The sequence below is a fragment of the Carcharhinus amblyrhynchos genome, chromosome 10 (assembly GCF_965287045.1).
Source record: "Carcharhinus amblyrhynchos chromosome 10, sCarAmb.v2.hapA, whole genome shotgun sequence".
Taxonomy (NCBI): Eukaryota; Metazoa; Chordata; class Chondrichthyes; order Carcharhiniformes; family Carcharhinidae; genus Carcharhinus; species Carcharhinus amblyrhynchos.
This window is the reverse complement of record NC_137333.1, coordinates 101,359,983-101,382,550: the sequence shown is the minus strand read 5'-3', so window position 1 is coordinate 101,382,550 and position 22,568 is coordinate 101,359,983. Positions and strand designations below refer to the sequence as shown.

The following is a 22,568-nucleotide window of genomic DNA, read 5'->3' as shown; positions in this document are numbered from 1 at the left end:
GTAATCATATTTTGACTTGCTCTTCCTTTGTGTTGATCTGAAGGTTTGGCCCTTCATTAGCTAGGGGATTAGGCAGGAATGTGGCGTTGAGGCCACAATCAGATCTTATTGAATGGCAGAGGAGGCTCAAGGGGCCGAGTGGCCTACTTCTCCTCCTAATTCGTATGTTCGTTATGGTGCAAAGGGGGGTTGACCTTATTGGTGGTACCAGGGGTGAGGGACTTCAGTTATGTGCAGATGTAAGAACGGCTGAGATTGTTTTCATCAAGAGGCAATTTAGTAAAAATATTCAAAATCATGAGAGTTTTGATAGTAAATGGGGAGAAACTGTTTCCACTGGCAAAAGGATGCAAATTTAAAATAATAGGATCCATACAGTGCTGAAGGAGACCATTCAGCCCACCAAGTCTGCACCCATTTTCTATCAGAACGCTTCACCCATGCCCAACCCCAATCCTGCTGATTTTTGAGCTCTGACGAAGGGTCATCCAGGCTCAAAGCCGGTTCTATTCTCTCTCCATGGATGATGACGGACATGCTGAGATTTTCCAGCATTTTCTGTTTTTGTTTCACATTCCAGCATCCGCAGTACAACAAACAAAGAGCAAAGAACAGTACAGCACAGGAAGCCTGTGCTGCGCATTGGTCCAACTAGACCAGTCGTTTGTATCCCTCCATTCCCAGGCTGCTCATGTGACTATCCAGCTAGTTCTTAAACGATGCCAGCGTGTCCGCCTCCACCGCCCTACTTGGCAGCGCATTCCAGGCCCCCATCACCCTCTGCGTAAAAAAAAGTCCCTCTGATATCGGAGTTATACCTCGCCCCTCTCACCTTGAGCCTGTGACCCTTCATAATTGTCACAAAAGCAGTATTTTGCTTTTACCCTGCTAATACCCCTCGCCCACACATCTTGGCACACTAAGGGTCAATTTAGCACCTAACACCCACAACTTTGGAGTGTGGGAGGAAACTGGATTACCCGGAGGAAACCCATGCAGACAAGGGGAGAATGTGCAAACTCCACACAGACAGTGACCCGGGTCCCTGGCACTGTGAAGTAGCAGTGCTAATCACCGTGCCACCGTACTGCCTTAATTGCAAAAAAAAGTAGGGAAAATGGTCATTTCTTTCACAGGTAAGCAGAATTAATAGTAACCTTTACAAGGAAAACGAGTATATGCTTAAAAATGAACAAGTTGCAGTGTTCAGGGGGAAGGGCAGAATTAATGAGGCTGATGGGCCAAATGTCCACTTTCTCTGCTTTAAGGTTTTATGAACCTGCAACTGCCAATGCCACTAGCTGGCAAAGGCTGTGGAAGTGTACTTGATGCTAAAAATACACTACCCTCCTGCTGTCAGTGTGAGTCTGAGAGAAACAATGCTGGAGGGACCTACAGGGAGTACACCAGCCTATGCTGAGTTACTTAGCAGTCCTCACCAATACTGACAGCTGGGATGCTACAGCTAACCACTGGAACTTGGCTGGGGGGGGAGCTTGGATGCTTCATTTTACGATCCTCACCTTGTTCTTTCTTTCCATTCTTGCAGTGAATATGTGCCCCCTGAACCTGACTTTCAGTGCCTGTGGATTTCTGGGGATTTACCACTTGGGGGCAGCAGTTGCTCTTCACAGACACGGAAACAAATTGCTGAGTAAAATCCAGAACTATGCAGGAGCCTCTGGAGGAGCTCTGGTTGCTGCTGTTTTACTTTTACATCCTGAAAAACTGGAGGTGAGTAAGAAAGGAGTTACAATAAGTACCGCTCCATGGATTACTTATTCCTGGAATTCCATTATGCAGCACCTTTGCATGTAAATGCCCACACCATATTGCATACGGTGCTTACTCGATTTCTCATTTTATTTATTTATTAGTGTCACAAGTAGGCTTACGTTAACAATGCAATGAAGTTACTGTGAAATCCCCTAGTTGCCACACTCTGGCACTCGGGTACACTGAGGGAGAATTTAACGTGGCCAATGCGCCTAACCAGCGCATCTTTCAGACTATGGGATGAAACTGGAGCACTTGGAGGAAACCCATGCAGATATGGGGAGAATGCGCAGACTCAATCCCATCCTATCCCCATATCCATGCAGTACCCTAGCTAGTCCCCTGACATTAGGGGCCATTTAGCATGGCCAATCCACCTAACCTGCGCATCTTTGCACTGTGAGAGGAAACCGGAGTAACCGGAGGAAACACACGCAGACATGGGGAGAGCGTGCAAACTCCACCCAGACACTGACTCAAGCCGCGTATTGAACTCTGGTCCCTGGCACCATGAGGTAGCAGTGCTAACCCACTGTGCCACCGGTTAGGAAGATAAAATGCAATGTTAGCATTCATGTTGAGAGGGCTAGAATACAAGAGCCGGGATGTACTTCTAAGGCTGTATAAGGCTCTGGTCTGACCCCATTTGGAGTATTGTGAGCAGTTTTGGGCTCCATATCTAAGGAAGGATGTACTGGTCTTGGAAAAGATCCAGAGGAGGTTCACAGGAATGATCCCTGGAATGAAGAGCTTGTCATTTCAGGAATGGTTGAGGACTCTGAGTCTGTACTTGGAGTTTAGAAGGATGAGAGGAGATCTTATTGAAACTTACAGTCCACAACCCTCTTCAGTTATTTGCTGTCCTCTGATTCTGGCCTCTTTAGTATCCTTGGTTTTAATTGTTGATCTGAAATTGCAGTAGCAAGACACCCAGTTGTATCAAACCGCTGCAAGGTCTAAAAGGAATGAGCAGGCAGACACACCTTACAGCATTGACTAGGGAACCACAAACAGCACGGCAAAGCCAGCCCTATCGCTCTGCAAAGACATCTTTACTAAGATCTGGGTGCTTGTGCCAAAATAAGGAGAGCTGTCCTACTAGTCAAGTAACAGCCTAACAGACAAACTCACAGAATCATTCCTTCCAGTCAATGCTCCACCACCACCATCACCATTCCTGGGTATGCCCTGTCACACTGGCAGGACAGACCCAGCAGAGATAGCAGCACAGTGGTATACAGTCGAGATTCCCCTGGAATCCTCAACATTGATGCTGGACCCAATTGAATCTCATGGCATCAGGTCAAACCGTGGGAAAGGAGACTTCCTGCTGATTACCATTGTCTCCACTCAGCTGATGAATCTGTACTCCTCCATTTTGAACACTTAAGAAACATTTAAATATGATGCCATGAGAATGACTACATCAGGCTGTTGCTTGACTAGTGGGGCAGCTCCCCCAAGTGTGGCACAAGCTCCCAGATCTTAGTAAGGAGGGTGTTGCAGGGTTAATGGCTGGGTTTGCCATTGTTGTTACCAGTGCCTAGGCCGTAGCTGGGTATTCTATGTCTTTGCTCATCCCTTCTAGACTTTGTAGTGGCTCGATACAACTGAGTGGCAATGGCACAGCATGTGCATTGGTTAGGGGACTTCATTGTCTATCACCAAGTGTTGCTCAGAAGCACCGCTACCAACTCAGCTGGCCAAGACTTAAAGGGCATAACCAAGACATAACTACTGGACTGGGTCTGCAGCAAGTGGTGAGGGAAAAGTCTACTTGACCTCGTCCTCACCAACCCTCCTGTCATAGATGCATCTTTTCATGACAGCATCAGTTGGAATGACCACCTCACAGTCCTTGTGGTGATATGGTCCCGCCTTCCCATTGAAGATACCATGTGGCAGTGCTGCTGTGCTGAACGGGATACATTTCAAAATATCTAGCAACTCAAAACAAGGTTTCCACGAGCCAGCAGCAGGAACAAAATTTTATTTGTAAAAAAAATTAATTCTTGGGATGTGCATTGCAAGCAAGGTCAACATTTATTGCCCATCCCTAATTTCCCTTGAGGTTAAGCTTGGGTGCAGGAGGGCATGCCAGTTGCGTGACGAGGCAAAATGAGGTGCCAATCCCGTGAATCCAGAGCACAGGAATACTTGCATTCCAAACAGGGAAGTTTTTAGACAGAGCTAAGTGATTCCACAACCAACAGATCATGTCTCAGCTCTGCAGTCCTGACACATCCCAAAGTGAATGATGGTGGACACTTCAACAACTAACAGGAGGAGGAAGCTCTATGAATATCCCCAACCTCAGTGACGGTGGAGCCCAGCACATCAATGCAAAAGAAAAGGAGTGCTTCAGTGGAGATTTACTAGATTCGTATCTAGAAAGATTGGGTTTTATAGGGAAAGGCTGGACAGATTGGGCTTGTTTCCACTGGAGTTTAGAAGAATGAAGATTGATATGATTGAAGTAAAGAAGATCCTGAATGATCTTGTCGAGGATGGAAAGGATGTTTTCTCTTGTGGGTGAGCCCAGAACTAAGGGGGGCCCTAAAATTAGGGGTTGCTCTTCTAGGACAGTGATGACGAGAAATTTTTTGTGCAACTTTGGAACTTTCTACCTCAGAAGGTGGTGGAGGTGGGGGTCATTGAATGTGTTTAAGGCAGAGGTAGATAGATTCTTGTTAGGCAAGAGAATCAGAGGTTATCTGGGTGAGGAGGGGGGAAATGCAGATGGGAACATGGAATTTAAATACAAGTGGATCAGTCATGATCTTATTGAATGGGAGAGCAGACTTGAGGGGCCAAATGGCAGACAGTTCCTATTTCATATGTTGGTATGAAGCATTTGCAACCATCTTCAGCCAGAAGTGCTGGGTGGATGATCCATCTTGGTCACCTCTTGAGGTCCCCACTGTCACAGATTTCAGTCTTTAGCCAATTCGATTCACTCTACACGATATCAGGACACAGATAAAGACATTGAAAACTACAAAGGCTATGGGAGTTGACAACATTCTGGCAATAGTACTGAAGACTTGTGCTCCAGAACCTGTCAAATCCTGAGCCAAGCTGTTCCAATATAGTTCCAACCTCTGGCATCGACTCTGCAATGTGGAAAATTTCCCAGGTACGTCCTGTACACAAAAACTAGGATAAAACAAACTTGGTCAATCAGTCTTCTCTTTATCACCAACAAAGTGGTGGAATTTATCTTCAGTAGTGCTTTCAAGTGGCAATTAGCAAAACCTTGCTTGCTGACCCTTAGTTTAGATTTTGCCAAGGACACCCAGCCCCAGTGTTCATTACAACTTTGATCCAAACATGAACTCACGAGGTGAGGTGAGAGTGACTGACCTTGACATCAAGGCGACGTTTGACTGAGAGCAACATTAATGAGTCTAGCAAAATTAAAATCAATGGGAATCGGGGAAAACTCTGCTGGTTGGAGTTATACCTGGCGCACTAAGGAAGATGGTTGTAGTGGTTGGAGGTCAATCATCTCAGTTCCAGGGCATCACTGCGGAAGTTCCTCAGAGTAGTGTCTTAGGCCCGACCATCTTCAACTACTTCACCAATGACCTTTGCTCTGTCATAAGGTCAAAAATTGGATGTTCGCACCATTTGCGACTCCTCAGATACTGAAGCAATCTGTGTGTATATGCAGTAAGAACTGGACAGGTAACATTTACGCTATGCAAGTGCTAAACATTGACCATTTTCAACAAGATATAATCTAACCATCTCCTCTTGACATTCAATGACATTGCCATCACTGAATACACCTCCTCATCAAAACTCTGGGGTTACCAGAAACTGAACTGGATCAGCAATGTAAATCCAGTGGCTACAAGAGCAGATCAGAGGCTGGCAGTTCTGTGGTAATGCATCTCCTGACTCCCAAAGCTGTCTACCATCTACAAGGTACAAGTCAGGAGTATGATGAAATGCTCCTATTTGCTTGGCTGAATGAAGCTCCAAGAACATTCAAGAAGCTCGACACTACTGAGAACAATGCAAACTGCCTGTTTGGCACGCTATCCACCATCTTCCACATTCACCTCCTCCACCACCTTGTAGGTGCATTATCTATAAGGCGCACTGCAGCAACTCGGCAAAGCTCCTTCAACAGCACCTTCCAAACTTACGAACACTTCTGCCTGGAAAGACAGGGGCATCTGCAGGTTCCTGTCCAGGCACACCATCCTGACTTAAATATTTCACCGTTCCTGGGTCAGAATCCTAATAGCGCTGTGGGTGTACCTACACAAAATAGATTGCAGCGTTTCAAGAAGGCAGCTCAACAACACCTTCCCAAGGGCAATTAGGGATGGGCAAAAAGTGCTGGCCTAGCCAGTGATGCCATAAGTTGTGAACAAGTAAATAAAGAAAACGTACTCTGTAATAAAATGGAAGGAAAGTAACCTTGTATGTGCATGAGAAGTTTTTATATAATCTAAGTTACAGTGGCATCCTGCTCAATATTTAAATCGGGGGAAACTGCTGATAATACCAACTTAGCCATTTGCTGCCTGCGTTGGATGTGATCTGTGAAGAGATTGTGTATATCTGTATCCTTAACAGGCAACCTTCAACCACAATCGAAACAGTTTGATGATTGCACAAAGAATTTTAGTGGAGTTGCAGTTACCCATTATCCCTGGTTTGCCTGCTCTGCCTCATCACTGCCTACACAAGTCCTCAAATTAGTGCTCTTAAGTAATTCTCTTGTTCTCTTAAAAGCATTATTAAAACACTATTTACATTCATTACTTGCGCATCGTGAGCGTGTTAATTTAGATGGGGGCTCGTCATGAGAAATCCATTTGAAAAATACGTTCTCTAACCAAAAGGAATGCCTGGGAAACACTGTGCTCCATCTTTTGTTTTCTATGGGGTCAGTGGTGAGCTCCATCACTTTGCCACTGATGACAAAATCTGGCTCCGTATTCTGCTTCTAGTACGAGTCTTAAAATTATGGCTGGAATTCTCTGGTCTCGCAAGCCCTTGCTGCTGCTACCCGTGAGAACAGGGAATTTGGCACACAACCAAATCTCCATTTCGTGCAGTGACTCTGGAGAATCCCAGCCTCCGGTGCGCGAGGTTGGAGAATTCTGGCCTATGTTTTCTCGCTAGTAAGTGGAAAACTTTTTGTTGCTATTTTCACCCTCCAAAAAACTGGGCACCTCAGTTAGATTCGAGAGCCTTCTGAATTAGAGGCACTACATAAATATTTAGTGTTGTAGTGATGGTGTTCACTCATCCATCTTAACTATTTCTGCGCAAATCAATAGTTATTTATTTGAGTCTCCAATAATAATGTCTTATTTTTAGTTTTGTGGTAATGCAGCTTATGTTGTGGTCATGGTCTCTTTATTCATTTTGTATTGTGGTAACCAAAGCTGTGATGAGTGCTCTGAACTGTCATGTAATCCACATTGATGTATAATGCCAGAGTATCAGAAATTGCAGCTATAATGACACAGCCGTTACTTAATCAGGCTTGAAACGGTGGAAAAACTTTTGAAAAGTTAGCTGTGGCTCAGTGGGTAGCTCTCTCGCCTCTGGAGTCTGCTTGTTATGGATTCAAGTCACGTCGCAAAGATCCAAGCACATAATCTAAGCTGACAATTCAGCACCGTACTGAAGGAGCACTACACTGTTGGAGGGAGATATTATCTTTTGTTTAAAACTTTTTTATGAGTGTCATAAGTAGGCTTGCATTAACACTGTGATGAAGTTACTGTGAAAATCTCCTAGTCGCCACACTCTGGCACTTGTTCGGCTTCACCGAGAGAGAATTTAGCATGGCCAATGCATGTAACCAGCACGTCTTTCAGACTGTGGGAGGAAACCAGAGCACCCAGAGGAAACCCACACAGACATGGGAGAACATACAGACAGTGACCCGAGCTAGAATTGAACCCGGGTCCCTGGCGCTGTGAGGCAGCAGTGCTAACCACTGCTAAAGAGGCTAAACTGAGGCCCTGTCTGCTCTGTCAGGTGGGTGCAAAAGATCCAAAGGCCACTATTTCAAAGAAGCTAGGGAAATCCTCCGTGGTCAATATTTATTCTTTACCCAATATCAACAAAACTGATTCTTTTCCCATTATTGAATTCTTATTTGTGAGAGCTTGATGTGTACCTGATTCCTGCAGTGAATAAACTTCAAAAAAGTACATCAATGGCTGTAAAGCACTAGGGGTCATCAGAGGTTCTATATAGATGCAAATTCTTTCTTTACTTTTTCCTAAAATTCAAACTTGCCATCTTTCTAATTCTTCTCCCTTCTGCTGCTGCCCTGAGATAAAAGCTTTAGCCATTCACGCTGGGCTCCTTAAGGTAGAGAATGCAGAGACCCCACAGAAGTGGAGAAATGAATCAGCTTAAGTTCATAAGATATAGGAGCAGAATTAGACCATTCGGCCTATCAAGTCCAGTCTGCCATTCGATCATGGCTGATCTGCTCCTCATCCCACTTATTCCCAATTCCCCTTCAACCCATTACCAATTAAAAATCTGTCTAACTCCTCCTTAAATTTACTCACTGTCCCAGTGTCCATCGCACTTTGGGGTAGCGAATTCACGGATTCACAATCTTTGGGAGAAGTGGTTTCCCCTCAACTTTTGTTTTAAATTTGCTTCCTCTTATCCTAAAAAGGGATGGACACCGAGACTGAGGCAGATATAGATCCATGTGTATATTTTAACACACAAACATGTGCACAGCCAGAGAGAGAAGGGTGTATGTATATCCTAAGGCTTTTAACTTGTTGGCGGCCACAAGAGTTGACAAAGTTTGGATCATATTCAAAAGTATTGAAGAAACCAGATCTCCTTTTCCTGCATTAAGGCCATCAAAGAAATGGAAACCTGTTATTGCACAGCAGGAGGTCATCTGGCCCATCGTGTCTGCACTGGCTTTGCGCATGAGTGTTATGATTTAGTGCCTTTTCCCCTTATGCCTGCACATTGTTTCTATTCAAATAATCACACAATGCCCTCTTGAATGCTTCGGTTGAACCTGCCTCCACCACACATCCAGACAGTGTATTCCAGACCCAAACCACTCGCTGTGAAAGTTTTTTCAGTGTGCTGCTTTCCTGGCTGCATTCTACATGGTGTCATTTTTGCAGTGGATTGACAGTGTGGGTGGAGATATGGGGGCAGGACAATGGAAAGGATGTGTGACTCATTAAGGATCTGCTGAAGCTCTTAAAGGAGACTGAATGGGATTTTCCAGTTGTCCTGCAGGTTGAGTGTGGGGGCTAATTTAGCTGCTTGGAGTTTGACTCCAGGTAGCAGATTACAGGCTAGCACTTTAGGTAGCCTAGAGGCTTTCGCTGCCTGCTTGTTTGCTACAGCAACCACAGGTTGGATTCTGGAAGTCTCCCTCCCCAGAGTGGTGGTCTATCTGAAAAGTCATTTTTTAAATTTAAATTTAAGAAAATGGGAGAGAGGACGCCTCCTGTTTGAAGTGCCCCCTCCCTTTCTTACCCTCCATTACAGGCTGTTGCTCCTTTCACATTGAGAGTCCTGATTGACCCTCCAGCTTTGAGGAATACCTGTTGACTGTAATTGAATGGTGAGCCTGCTCTCTGATCATTGACTGGCTGCCCCACTCACTGATTCCTCCATTGGGTAGGGCCTGAGCCATATTTGATCCCAATGGCAGATCATGGAAATACCACAGGGAAAATGCTCCCATAATCTTGGCTGACGCTCCAGTGCATTTCTGAAGGAACTCCTCAAGCTTTAGAATGCGATTTGCTTCCCGACCCCAAAGGGTTGGTCAAATCTGCTGGCTAGCTACACACCTCCAACTCATCCAAAACTCTGCTACACTTATCATAGATTCACAGAAACTCTATAGTGCAGAAGGAGACCATTTGGCCCATTGAGTCTGCACCAACAATAATCCCATCCCAGGCCCTATCCCCACAACCCCACACATTTGCCTCTCTAATCTACACAACCCGGGATACTCGGGGGCAATTTAGCATGACCAATCAACCTAACCCGCACATCTTTGGACTGTGGGAGGAAACTGGAGCACTCGGGGTGGGGGGGGGGGGGGAGAAGACCACGCCCACATAGGGAGAATGTGCAGGCTCTGCACAGACAGTGACCCAAGCCATGAATCAAACCCAGGTCCCTGGAGCTGTGAGGCAGCAGTGCCAATCACTGTGCTGTTCCGTACTCCTAACTCAAGTCCCAAACACCCACTGTGCTCACTTGCCCCCTCCGAACACACCTGAATTCACCAGTGCCTCAGATTGTAGAATTCTTATTGCACTTAAATCAACCCATACCCATAGGTCTCACCCTCCTAGCTCTGTACTCTCGTCCATCCATGCCAACATCTAAAGACATTGTGTTCTTCCAATTCTGGCATTGTGTGCGTTCCTAAGAACCTTTGTCCTGTAATTGTTGGTTGTACTTTTCAGTTGTGAACCTTGAAATTCTCTCCCTAAACCTCTCTGCGTTTTAAGACACACCTTTAAAACCTACCTCTTAGACAAAATCTTTTGTCACCTGTCTTAATGTTTCTTTGGTTTAGTGTTAATATTTTTGTCTTTTTGTCATGTGGGGTACCTTGGAATATGCTAATATAATTAAAGGTGCTATCTACATAAATACAAGTAAAGCACTTTCTGCACCAAAGCTTCTGAAAGGTGACCCTTTTCTCTATGCTGAGGTTTTGTTCTCATTTGTGGTAGCTCTGTCACTTTTGCCCTTCTCTACTTCCTGTCACCTCCTGCTAAGTTTCTCATTTCAGTCAGTCCTCATCACCATTTTCTAGATATTATGAAATCCGTTGAGTGACCATTAAATCCACGGCTGCCCATTTAGATATTAGTTAGCATTATCTATACACAGGGATGAGACACTTCAGTTGTGAGGATAGATTGGAGAGGTTGGGACTCTTCTCCTTGGAGAGAAGAGGCCTAAGAGGAGATTTGATGGAGATGTTCAAAATCATGAGGGGGCTGGACAGAGAAGAGAGAGAGGAACTGTTCCTGCTCATAAAAGGATCGAGAATGAGAGGGACACAGATTTAATGAAGATTGCAAAAGAAGCTTATGTGATGTGGGTAAACCTTTCTCACACAGTGAGTGGTTTGGGTCTGGAATGCTCTACCTTGAAGTGTGGTGGAGGCAGGGTCAATTGAGGCATTCAAGAGGGCATTAGATGATTGTTTCTGTTCAAGCAATGTGCAGGGTACAGGGAAAAGGCAGGGTAATGGCACTAAATCATGACGCTCATTTGAAGATCTGGTGCAGACACAATGGGCCGAATGGCCTCCACTGTGCCGTAACAATTTGGTGATTCTGTGACTGTTTCTTGGATTCCCCCTGCCCCCTCTTTATTTTGATCAGTCCTAAAACCAGTTCTGGCAACACTCCTGTGCTCAATGGTGTATAAACCATGGCCTTCAGCCAATGTTCAGGACCAATCTGTCGTTCCTTTGTTTTCAAGAAACTGCTACACCTGTCAGAACTCCAGCATTCACAGCTGTGTGATATTATTTTTAGTGTGTTACTGGGTACGGGATTCCATGCTGATAATAAAACCTAATGCCCACTAGTGTATATTTAATGTTTCTAGGTGATAGGATGGATACTGTGCAGTGGGCTGCATTTCCCTGTCTCTAGTACATAAGCTATAGGAGCAGAATTAGGCCATTTGGCCCATCGAGTCCACTCCGCCATTTGATCGTGGCTGATATGCTTCTCACCCCCATTTTTCTGCCTTCTCCCCGTAACCCTTCAACCTGTTACCAATCTGTCTAACTCCTCCTTAAATTTTACTCACTGCCCCAGCATCCACCGCACTTTGGGGTAGCAAATTCCACAGATTCACAACCCTTTGGCAGAAGTAGTTTCTCCTCAACTCTGTTTTAAATTTGCTACCCTTTATTCTCATCCTAGAATGCCCCTCAAGAGGAAGCATCGCTCCACGTTCACTTTATCCATACTTTTTATCATCTTGTATACCTCAATTTGATCTGCCCTCGTTCTTCTAAATTCCAGAGAGTATAGGCCTAAATTGTTCAGTCACTCTTCATACAACAGACCCTTCATCTCTGGAATCAATCTAGTGAACAACCTCTGAACTGCCTCTAATGCCACTACTACTTTCCTCAAATAAGGGGTCCAAAACTGTGCACAGTACTCCAGGTGTGGCCTCACCAATGCCTCTTCAGGAAGTGGTGATTAATGTCCATGATGCACCCTAAAGCTGCTATGCCAATGTCCACCCGTACACCAGAAACCTTGAGGGTGATTGTCGGCTACCAATAAGCATGATGTGGGTAGCAAGTACTATGCCTATCCCTCATTCTATCCTCACCTAATGTCCACACTTACACTTTTGACATGCATAAAGAATCCTTGTCTTTATAAACACAGACCTTGACTTTCTCTCCCAAGGCATGTAACTTACGTGACAGATTTCTGACTCGCTGGACATGCCGCGATTAAAAAGTATCCTGAATCATACAATTTTAACTCCAGAGGGCGGGGTGGGCTGGAGTCAGGTCTATCAACTCTGGGGCAGAACATTGGTGGCGACAGGAGCAGGCGAGTGTTGAGGCAGAGTGGTTAGAAAGCCTGTCTCAGTTCTCTGCGACTTTGTCCCAATTGTTTCAGACAGTCTTAGGCCCTCTAGCCCTGATTTCACCGCCCCCCTCCCCCCCCGCCCTCCCCCCCCACACGCACAACACCCATCCTTTCCTCTTGGCCTCTCATAACCTTCATGCCAACTCAGTGCTGCCACCACGCCTTTCCCAGACTTTCATAACTGCCAAGCCAACTGACATGCTCAACCAACCCTTTTGGCCCCTCATATTCTCTTTCCCAACTCGCCCTAACCTCAGGAATCAGAATGTAATACAGCTCTCATTTCTCCACACTTGACAGCAAAATAATTTCCCATTCCAGAAACTCATTCAAAGCTTTCAAACAATAAGTGATTAATCTTCTAAAAACAGACACACTTTTATTCAGATCCCATATCAAAAACAGCAAATCCTTTAACGGCCTCTTTAAACTTTCAATCAAACTGTGAACTCAGAACCTGTTACTGAGATAATACAGTTTTTGAAATTAAGTCAAGCATTCATAATAAAAACTGAGCCCTTGTGAAAATTTCAACAAATATCTCTGTTGAAACTGCATGAACCGATGCTACTGTTTTCATCTAAGTTTTGGCAGATGGCCTGTCAATCCACGCAGTCTAGCAGAGGATTTTGTTCAACTCTCAGCGGCAGCTGCTGACTTTTTATAAGTTTGAAGAGCAGGGGTTTGAAAAAAAAACTTAAGATCATGATAGTTATACAGACCTTACCATTCCGCCCCTTCAAGAGCATTTATAATGGTTTCTCCCATCAATACACAACCCCCACATTGTGGCTACATGTAAGCATGTAGTTGGACCAGCCAAAATGTGGTCTGTTTGAGCTCAACTCTAGGTTCAAACGGTTGTGCTGAATTCTTATTTCCCACCTGTGTGAATCATGGCTACTCCCTTTCCCCTACATGCAAAAATGGGGGCTTCTGTATCCAGGTCCTGTACACCACTTTTAAAGATAAAATCTGGCCCACTGAGTACAAAAGCAAGGATGTAACACTAATTCTTAATAAACCTAACCAGTTAGACACTAGTTGGAGCATTGTGTACAGTAGATTTTAGCAAAGATGTCGAGGTGGTGCAGAGGTTTGCTCGAATATTGCCAGTACGCAGCACATATGTTGTGTTGTGAGGCTAGAGAAGCTATGGTTGTTCTCCTTGGAGCAGAGAAGGCTAAGGGGAAATTTAATGGAGGTGTTCAAAATCATAAAGACTGGAATTTTACCGCCCTGCCTGCCACGGGAATCGGAATGGGCGAGGGGCAGAGAATGGGAAGGTCTGTTGACCTTGGACAGGATTTTACGTTTTTGGGGTGAGCAAAGCCGTAAAATCCAGCCCAAGGGACTTTGATGGACTAAATGAAGATAAATTCTTCCCAGTGGCAGGACTGGTGACTGGAGACAGAGATTTAAGCCATAAGAAGCAGAGACATAATTTGGAGGATTTATTTTAATGCAGTGAATTGTTCTGATATGAAATGGGGCTGGTTGAAAGAACGGTAGAATCCGATTCAATAATAAACGGGAAGTTCACCAATGATTCTTAGAAAGCACCTTCCAAACTCATGACCACTTTCGTCCATAAGGACAAGGGTAGCAGACACATGGGAACACCACCACCTGCAAGTTCCCCTCCAAACTTCTCACCATCCTAACTTGGGAATATATCGCCATTTCTTTGCGGTCGCAAGGTCAAATTCCCTCTGCGTTGTGGCTCAACCCATAGCACGTGGACTGCAGCAATTCAAGAAGGCAGCTCACCAACACCTTTTCAAAGGCAACTAGGTTTGGGCAACAAACGCTGGCCAGCCAGCAATCCCCACGTCCGATGAATGAACAAAAAAAATTGACCAAAGGGGAAATATTAGCAAGGCTATGGAGGAAAGGGCAGGGGAGTGGGATTAAATAGGTAGTTCTTTCGAAGAGCCAACATAGATCCAATGGACTGAGTGGCCTTCCCCTGAGCTGCATCATTTTATGAAGTGGCTGATTTTCAAACCTTACTATTCTGTATGGCTTAATTAAGCCTCAAAATGATGGGAGAAAAGCTGTTCTAATTTTTCTTTTCCTGTTTTTCCCCCCCACTGCCCCCTCCCGCCAACTCATCATCCCCTCACCCACCCACCACCTCTGCTTCTCAGCAATGCAAAGAATTTATTTACGGATTTGCAGCTGATGTTCGGAAACAGAAACTTGGAGCCATAACACCTGGATATGACTTTATGAAGCAGTTGAGGTAAGAGAAGAACACAGGAGCAGAAAAGGTTGCTCAGTCCCTCAAGGCTGTATTGCCAGTCAGGAGAAGAGGGAGCAGCGCTCCAAAAGCTTGTGCTACCAAATAAAACCTGTTGGAATTTAATCTGGTGCTGTGGGACTTCTTACTGTGCTTACCCCAGTCCAACGCCGGCATTTCCACATCCAGTATAGACTTCCAGGGCTTTCAACTCGATATATGGAGGGTGGTTTTCATATGCAGTATAAGGGTTTAAGACCTATTTCAGGACTTCTTCCTGAAATTGGGCTGCGTAGAACGTAGCTTGCATGTTTAAGATAATTTGACACACTGCCTAACCTTAGGGGCGGCACGGTAGCACAGTGATTAACACTGCTGCTTGACAGCTCCAGGGTCCTGGGTTCGATTCCTGGCTCGGGTCACTGTCTGTATGGAGTTTGCACATTCTCCTCATGTCTGTGTGGGTTTCCTCCAGGTACTCCGGTTTCCTCCCACAGTCCAAAGATGTGCGGGTTAGGTTGATTGGCCGTGCTAAGAAATTGCCCCTTAGTGTCCAGGGATGCGTAGGTTAGAGGGATTGGTGGATATAATATGTAGGGATATGCAGACTCGATGGGCCGAAGGGCCTCTTTCTGCACTGTAGGGTTCTATGATTCTAATTAAAGGGCCAACCTTAAAGAGACTGCCTCCAAATGTTAAGTGGTTACCTGAATGTTTCCCAGCTCCACAACATTCCTGAAGATTGTTGTCCAGAGGGGACTGGCCTCCACCCCGCTCCCACCCAATCACCGGGGAGGCACTCAGCCCAACATTGTACTCTCAGAGCTGGCTAGCCCCCCTCTGGGTGCTTGATTATTCTGTGACTGTCTTGTTCCATGTGTTGCTGATCAGTGAGAAACACAGAGCTTTCCCTGCCGTGTAGATGGAGGAAAGGATGTTTTCCAGATTAACATTCCTCCCTCGCCAACAGAACCAAGAGTAAAACACCTCCAGGTTCAACTCAATTGTCACTTGTGCTTCCTTGCTGTTAATGTGAAGTGCTTTAAGATGTCTTGAGGATGTGGATGCACTATTGACATTGAGGGAACCAAGGGATATGAGGAATAGATAGGAAAGTGGAGTTGAGATAGAAGATCAGCCATCATTTTGTTGAATGGTGGAGCAGACAAGGAGATTATTTGGCCTGCTTTTATTATGTTAATGTAAATTTCTCTTTATTTTCTCTGCTCGGTGTGCGTTAGTAACATTGTAAACAGAAAGAAAAGGTTTCCTTGTAAATATTCCTAGTGGAATCTTAAAAATATTCAAATCAATATAATTGCCGAAACTAATGACCAATGGAAATTTTCTTGTCTGAGATCGAGTGCAGGTGGTTATTGGTCTGTCACCTCTGAGGATTAAACATCTCCACCAAATAAACACTTAAGTCGACAGATTTTGGCACCCTGCTCACTCTCCGTATTATGGGGGAGGGACGGGTGGGAAGTTTGTGGAATGGGCACCTGCCTTATTTTGTGTCTCCCCCCCCCCACCCCACACCAAAAACATGCCCAACAAGGACACATAACATGCAGCCCCTGGTCATATATGCACAAATCATTGAAGGTGGCAGGACAGGTTGAGAAATTGGTTTAAGAGGCATGGAGAATTCTAGGGTCTATGGAGGCCGAGAGTACAGAGGTAAGGGAGTTATGATAAATCTTTGTAAAACATTGGAGCAGTGTGTCCAATTCTGGGCCTTACATTTTGGGAAGGATGCCATGGCTTTATAGAGAGACTGCAGAAACGATTTACAAAAACGGTTCCAGAGATGAGGAACTTTAGTTATGTGGAGATATCAGAGAATTAAGCTGGGGTTGGTCTCCTTGGAGAACGGAAGGTGGAGGAGGTTTGATCATAGCATTCAAAACCATGAGATGTCCAGACAGAGTATGTAGAGAAAACGTTCTATTGGCACAAGGGTCATAATGTGATCGCCAAAGACGACATGAGAAAAATCTTTGTTATGCAGCGAGTGGTTAGGATCTGGAATGTACTGTCTGAGAGTGTGGTGGAGACACATTCACACAGCGAGTGATTAGGATCTGGAATGTACTGCCTGAGAGTGTGGTGGAGACAGATTCAATCGGGGCTTTCAAAAGGAAATTGGAAAAAAACCAAAGAGGAGAAAAGCTGAGCTACAGGGCAGGGGTGGGGGTGAGTGACTTGCTGAGCTGCGCTTGCAGAGAGCCTGCACAGACACGATAAGCCGATGGCTTCCTTCTGTACCGTAACCATGCTATAATTTACGTTCTTCCTGTTCCTATTTATTCATGTTCTCTCTTACGATGCCATGTTCAGGGTTGCAACAATTGCAGTTACCACTGCTTAACTCAAAATGTGAACATGATTGAGGCTGAGTTATGGTTTGGTTAGATTGCATGAAGCTTGTGTATGAATCACATAGATTTTGCCTTTCCTTTCACAGAGACTTATCATTCTAGACAGGCTGCGAATGCTTAACAGTTGAAAGCATGGAATATGATTTGTGTTCTTCCTCCTCAGGGAGGGGATGGAATCCATTCTTTCCGTTGATGCCCATGAGAAAGCTCACAATCGACTCCACGTGTCAGTCACGAACGTCAACACACTGAGAAATTGTTTGATCTCCTCCTATCCCACCAGGGAGGACCTGATAACGGTAACTGATCTTAGATTGCAGGAAAATGGATATTTGGGCAAATATTAAACAAAGAAGATAATAAAGGATTTGTTTTTATATAGAACTTTTCCCAGTGCAGGGCATCCTGAAGTATTTTACAGCTGATTTTCTGAGAAGTGCAGTTTCTGTCATAACTTTTCTTACATTACATTTCTCCCACAGTCAGATTAGGCAGACTGACTGTGCTAAATTGCCTCTTAATGTCAGGGAGGACCAGCGGGATGAATATGCAGGGTTACAGGGATAGGCCTAGGTGGGATTGTTGTTGGTGCAGGCTCAATGGGCCATTGGCCTCCTTCTGCACTGTAGGGATTTTACGATTACAACACTTCAGTCACTGACTCTGATACTCAATGCCACATTCTCAACCCTCTGTGCAAAGAATGGAAAATAAATCTCCCGTTCTCTGTCCTTAATCTCTTATTCCTGTCTATGACCCCTTGTTCTAAGCTTCTCAATCACTGCAGTCACCCTGATTTTATCTACTTTGTCCCGGTATTCATAATTCATCACATCTATCATGCCACCAATGATCTATTCCAGCGACAATTTTCTGGCCCCGTGTATTTAATTACTTGAAGCAGACATAATCTTCAGTGAATCTGCACTGTGGGTTGAATTGTATACCTCCCCAAGGACCTTCACCCCTCCTACCCAATTAAAGGATGGAGGGCCAGCTAGCCCCCTACCCTTTTCCCCCCTTTTTCTGCCCTTCCCATCATTTTCTATTTCTATTTCCCCCTTTTTTGTTTTTTTTCCGTTTTGTCCCTTTTTTTTGTGACTCTATCATTTTCTTCTCTCATGGGGAGACTGTGGAGGAGGAGGTAGGTATTGACCACGAGAATGTAGGCATGCTGTGATTGTGAGGGTGTTGGTGACTTAAAAAAAAATAATTGAAAGGTAAGGTGAGGTGACACTAACTTACAACAGTCTCATTAGCAGTTGCTAAGAGTAATCGGGGATCTCATGGTATGGAACAAAAGCTAAAGTCCATAGACTACATCAACTGCACTGTTCACATCATCACACCTATTCACCCCCTTGAAAAATTCAATCAAATTTCATAGTCATAATCTCCCCTTGATAAGGCCAAGTTGACTATCCTTGATTAATCCTTGCTTCTCTGAATGGAGATTAATTCTGTCCCCCAGAATTTTTTGTCCAAAGCTGTACAGATTAGGTTAATTGGCCATGCTAAATTAACTCTGGTGTCAGGGGGATTAGCAGGGCAAATAAGGATTACGGAGATAGAGGCTGCATGGGATTGTGGTTGGTACAACTCAGTGGGCTGAATGGCCTCCTTCTGTACTGTAAGGACTCTATGATTCTAATTTCCCTACCACTGATGTGCCTCATCTGCAGTCTCCCCATGAGTGAGGAAATTGAGGAGTAATAGAGTTGCAAAAAAAAGTGAGGAAAAGAGGGAAATAGAAATTGAAATTGAGGAGAAAAGACAGAAAAAGATGGGGAAAGGGTAGCAGGCTAGCTGGCCCACCATCCTTTAATTGGGGAGGGAGACTGAGGGTCATTGGGGAGGCATTCAATCTAACTCACAATGCAGATTCACTAAGGATTGTGTTTGCTTCAAGTAACTAAATATATGAGGCCAGAAAATTGTAACTAGAATGGATCATTCGAAGCATGATAGATGTGATAAATTATGAATGCCTGTAATTACCTGACTTTTTCCTCTAGCCCCCTGTCACCTTTCCTGTGGCCAGAGTGGATTTGAGCCCTGTCTCTCCCCATGCTTTTGTTCAATTAAAAAAAGTGGTGCAATGCCTGGACATGTTCCTTTTGCGTGCAGAGGGCAGGTCACTGAATATGAATATATGTAGCTTCTAGCAAGTCTTAAGTGAAACAGATTGCAAACTCAACTGGTAATTTTAAATTGGTCGTTGGTGTAATTAATGCTCCATTTGAAATGTGTCATTTCTGCTTGCCTGATGAGTGCAATATGAAAAGCTTCAACAGCATGTCTTTCTTTCAGCAATACTCAGGTTATGTGCGAGCAAATGCCAATTTAAGATGAAGTTTTATTATATTGTCTTTGGGATGGTGATAGCGATGGTAGTGGTGGGTAGAAGATGCATGCCGTGGGTGTACCTTGCTGGGGGAAGAGAGGTACACCAGATATCCAGGATATTTTTTGCTGCAATCGTATGGGGCATTGATGAGGCCACACCTGGAGTATTGCGTTCAGTTTTGGTGGCCTTATCTGAGGAAGGATGCCCTTGCCATAGAGGGAGCACAGCGAAGGTTTACCATGCTGACTCTTGGGATGGCAGGTCTGTCATATGAGGAGAGACTAAGTTAGTTAGGATTATATTCATGGGAGTTTAGCAGAGTGAGGGGAGATCTCACAGAAACTTATAACATTCTAACAGCGTGGATTCAGAAGGAATGTTCCCAACTAAGTAAAGTTTATTTATTGGTCACAAGTTAACACTGCAATGAAGTTACTGTGAAAATTTCTTAGTCGCCACACTCTTACGTACACTGAGGGAGAACTTAGCATGGCCAATGCACCTAACCAGCACATTCAGACTCTGGGAAGAAACAGAGGGAACCCACCTAGAAAGAACATGGGAGAATGTGCAGACTCCACACAGACAGTGACCCAAGCTGGGAATTGAATCTGGATCCCTGGCACTGTGAGGCAGCAGTGCTAACTACTGTGAACTAGGGGTCATAGTTTGAGGATAAGGAATAAACCTTTTAGAACTGAGATGAGGAGAAATGTCTTCACCCAGAGGGTGGTGGATATGTGGAATTCACCAACACAGAATGTAGTTGAAGCCAAAATGTTGTTGGATTTCAAGAAGAAATTACATGTGGCTCTTGGGGCTAAAGGGATCAAAGGATATGGGAGAAAGGAGGGATTGGGTTATTGAATTTGATGATCAGCCATGAACAAAATGAATGGTAAAGCAGACTCAAAGGGCTGAATAACCTACTCCTGCTTCTAGTTTCTATGTTTCTATATTCCTGTATTCAGAGCTCCCAACAGGATACACTCTGTTGTTTGCAGAAGGGAAGAGAGAGAAGGTGTTGGTAAAAGTGATGGGCCACAACTTTTAATGAGGAGGAAGAAAAATGGCAGACAGGAAGGTCATGATATTGACGATGATCAGGACGGACACAGGAAATTTTATTATAAAGCTGATCCTGATCTTATCATAGCTTATTGTCCAATGCATTGGTGTTTTATGATTGCAGTACATTGTGATTTATTGCCATTGGTTTTCCCTTAATATCAACAAATTCTTATAAATGTCATATTTTGTTCTCGCAAACTGTTTTCATTTAGATTTACTTGTGACATTGCAGATTAGATCTTGAGAATATAGTATGCAAACTGCTCTCAATATTTTTCTCACATATTGAAATGACCAGGCTATAAAAATCTGAGTATTAAAAAAAAGTTATCAATAAAAACTCTTGGCCCGTACATTTTTTAAGTGAAAATATTCCCCTTATTTTACCACGTCTTTCTGGTCAGCTGAAAGCAATCACTCCTTACAGGGATATAATTTTTTTTAATGCATTCATTCACGGGATGTGGGCTTTGCAGGTTAGGCCAGCATTTATTACCCATTCCCTAATTGCCCTTGAGAAGGTGGTGGTGAACTGCTGTAGTCCATATGGTGTAGATACATCCACTACTGTTAGGGAGGGAGTTTTAGGATTTTAACCCTGGGGCAGTGAAGGAATGGCCGGTATATTTCCAAGTCAGGATGGTGAGTAGCTGTAGGGGAACTTGCAGGTGTTGGTGTTCGCATGTATCTGCTGTCCTTGTCCTTCTAGATGGTAGCAGTCGTGGGTTTGGAAGATGCTGTCTAAGGAACCTTATTGAGTTCCTGCAGTACATGTTGTAGATCATACACGCTGCTACTACTGTGTGTTGGTGATGGAGGGAGTGAGTATTTGTGGATGTGCCAATCAAGTGGGTTGCATTGTCCTGGATGGTATTAAGCTTCTTGGGTATTGTTGGAGCTGCACTCATCCAGGCAAGTGGACACTATTCCATCACACTTTTGTGCCTTGTAGATGGTGAACAAGCTTTGGAGAGTCAGGTGGTGAATACTTGCCATAGAATTCCTAACTTCTGGCCTGCTCTTTGTAGGTATAATATTTATATGGCTAGTCCAGTTCAGTTTCTGGTCAATGTTAACCCCCAGGATGTTGATAGTAGGGGGGATTAATCAATGGTAATGCCATTGAATGTCAAATTTAGATTCTCCCTTGTTGGAGTTGATTGTTGCCTGGCATTTGTGTGGCATGAATGTTACATACCATTTACCAGATTATGATTGGATATTATCCAGGTTTAGTTGCATTTGGACATGGGCTGCTTCTGTATCTGAGTAATTATGAATGGCACTGAACATTGTGGATTCACCTGTGAATATCTCCATTTCTGATCTTGAAGAAGATGATGAAGAAAGATCATTGATAAAACAGCTGAGGATGGTTGGGCCTACTCTGAGGAACTCCAGGGATTGAGAAGGTTGACCTCCAATGACTAGACATAACTCCAAACAGTGGGGAACTTTCCTCTGATTCCCTTTAACTCCAGCTTTGTTAGGGTTCCTTGATGCCGCACTTGGTCCAATGCTGCCTTAATGTCAAAGGCAGTCATTCTCATCTCATTCTTGAGTTTAGCTCTTTCGTTCATATATTCACCAAGGCTGTAACAAGGTCAGGAAATGAGTGGTGCTGGGGTCAGTCACAGATTATTGCAATGCAAGTGCTGCTTGATAGCACTATTGATGACCCCTTTTATCATTTCACTGATGATCGAGAGCAGACTGATGGGTGTCAATTGACTGGGTTGGATTTGTCCTGCTTCTTGTATGCAGGAGATACCTGGGTAATTTTCCAAATTTAGAACATAGAATCTTACAGTGCAGAAGATGGCCATTTGGCCCATCGAGTCTGCACTGACCTCAATCCCTCTGACTCTGAGGGGCAACTTAGCATGGCCATACATCTTTGGACTGTGACATGAAATTGGAGCACCCAGAGGAAACCCACACAGACATGGGAAGAACATGCAAACTTCATGCAGACAGTGACCCAAGCTGGAAATCGAACCCAGGTCCCTGGTATTGTGAGACAGCAGTGTTAACCATTGTGCTGCCCCATAAAGTTGGGTAGATGCCAGTGTTGTAGCTGTGCTGCTTGGGAACAGATTCAATGGGTGACAAAGGTTATTATT

General features: G+C 44.4%; 1 protein-coding gene across 1 annotated transcript in view; it reads left to right on the top strand.

Moving 5' to 3' along the window:
- The window catches only part of pnpla4 (patatin-like phospholipase domain containing 4), a 38,273-nt gene that overhangs the window by 3,693 nt on the left and 12,012 nt on the right, over nt 1-22,568 (top strand). The window contains exons 2-4 of the mRNA XM_080197679.1: nt 1,550-1,734; nt 14,555-14,649; nt 17,191-17,326. Of these exons, the coding sequence (XP_080053805.1) occupies nt 1,555-1,734; nt 14,555-14,649; nt 17,191-17,326 (411 nt within the window). The 5' untranslated portion in view covers nt 1,550-1,554. The remainder of the gene's footprint in view (nt 1-1,549; nt 1,735-14,554; nt 14,650-17,190; nt 17,327-22,568) is intronic.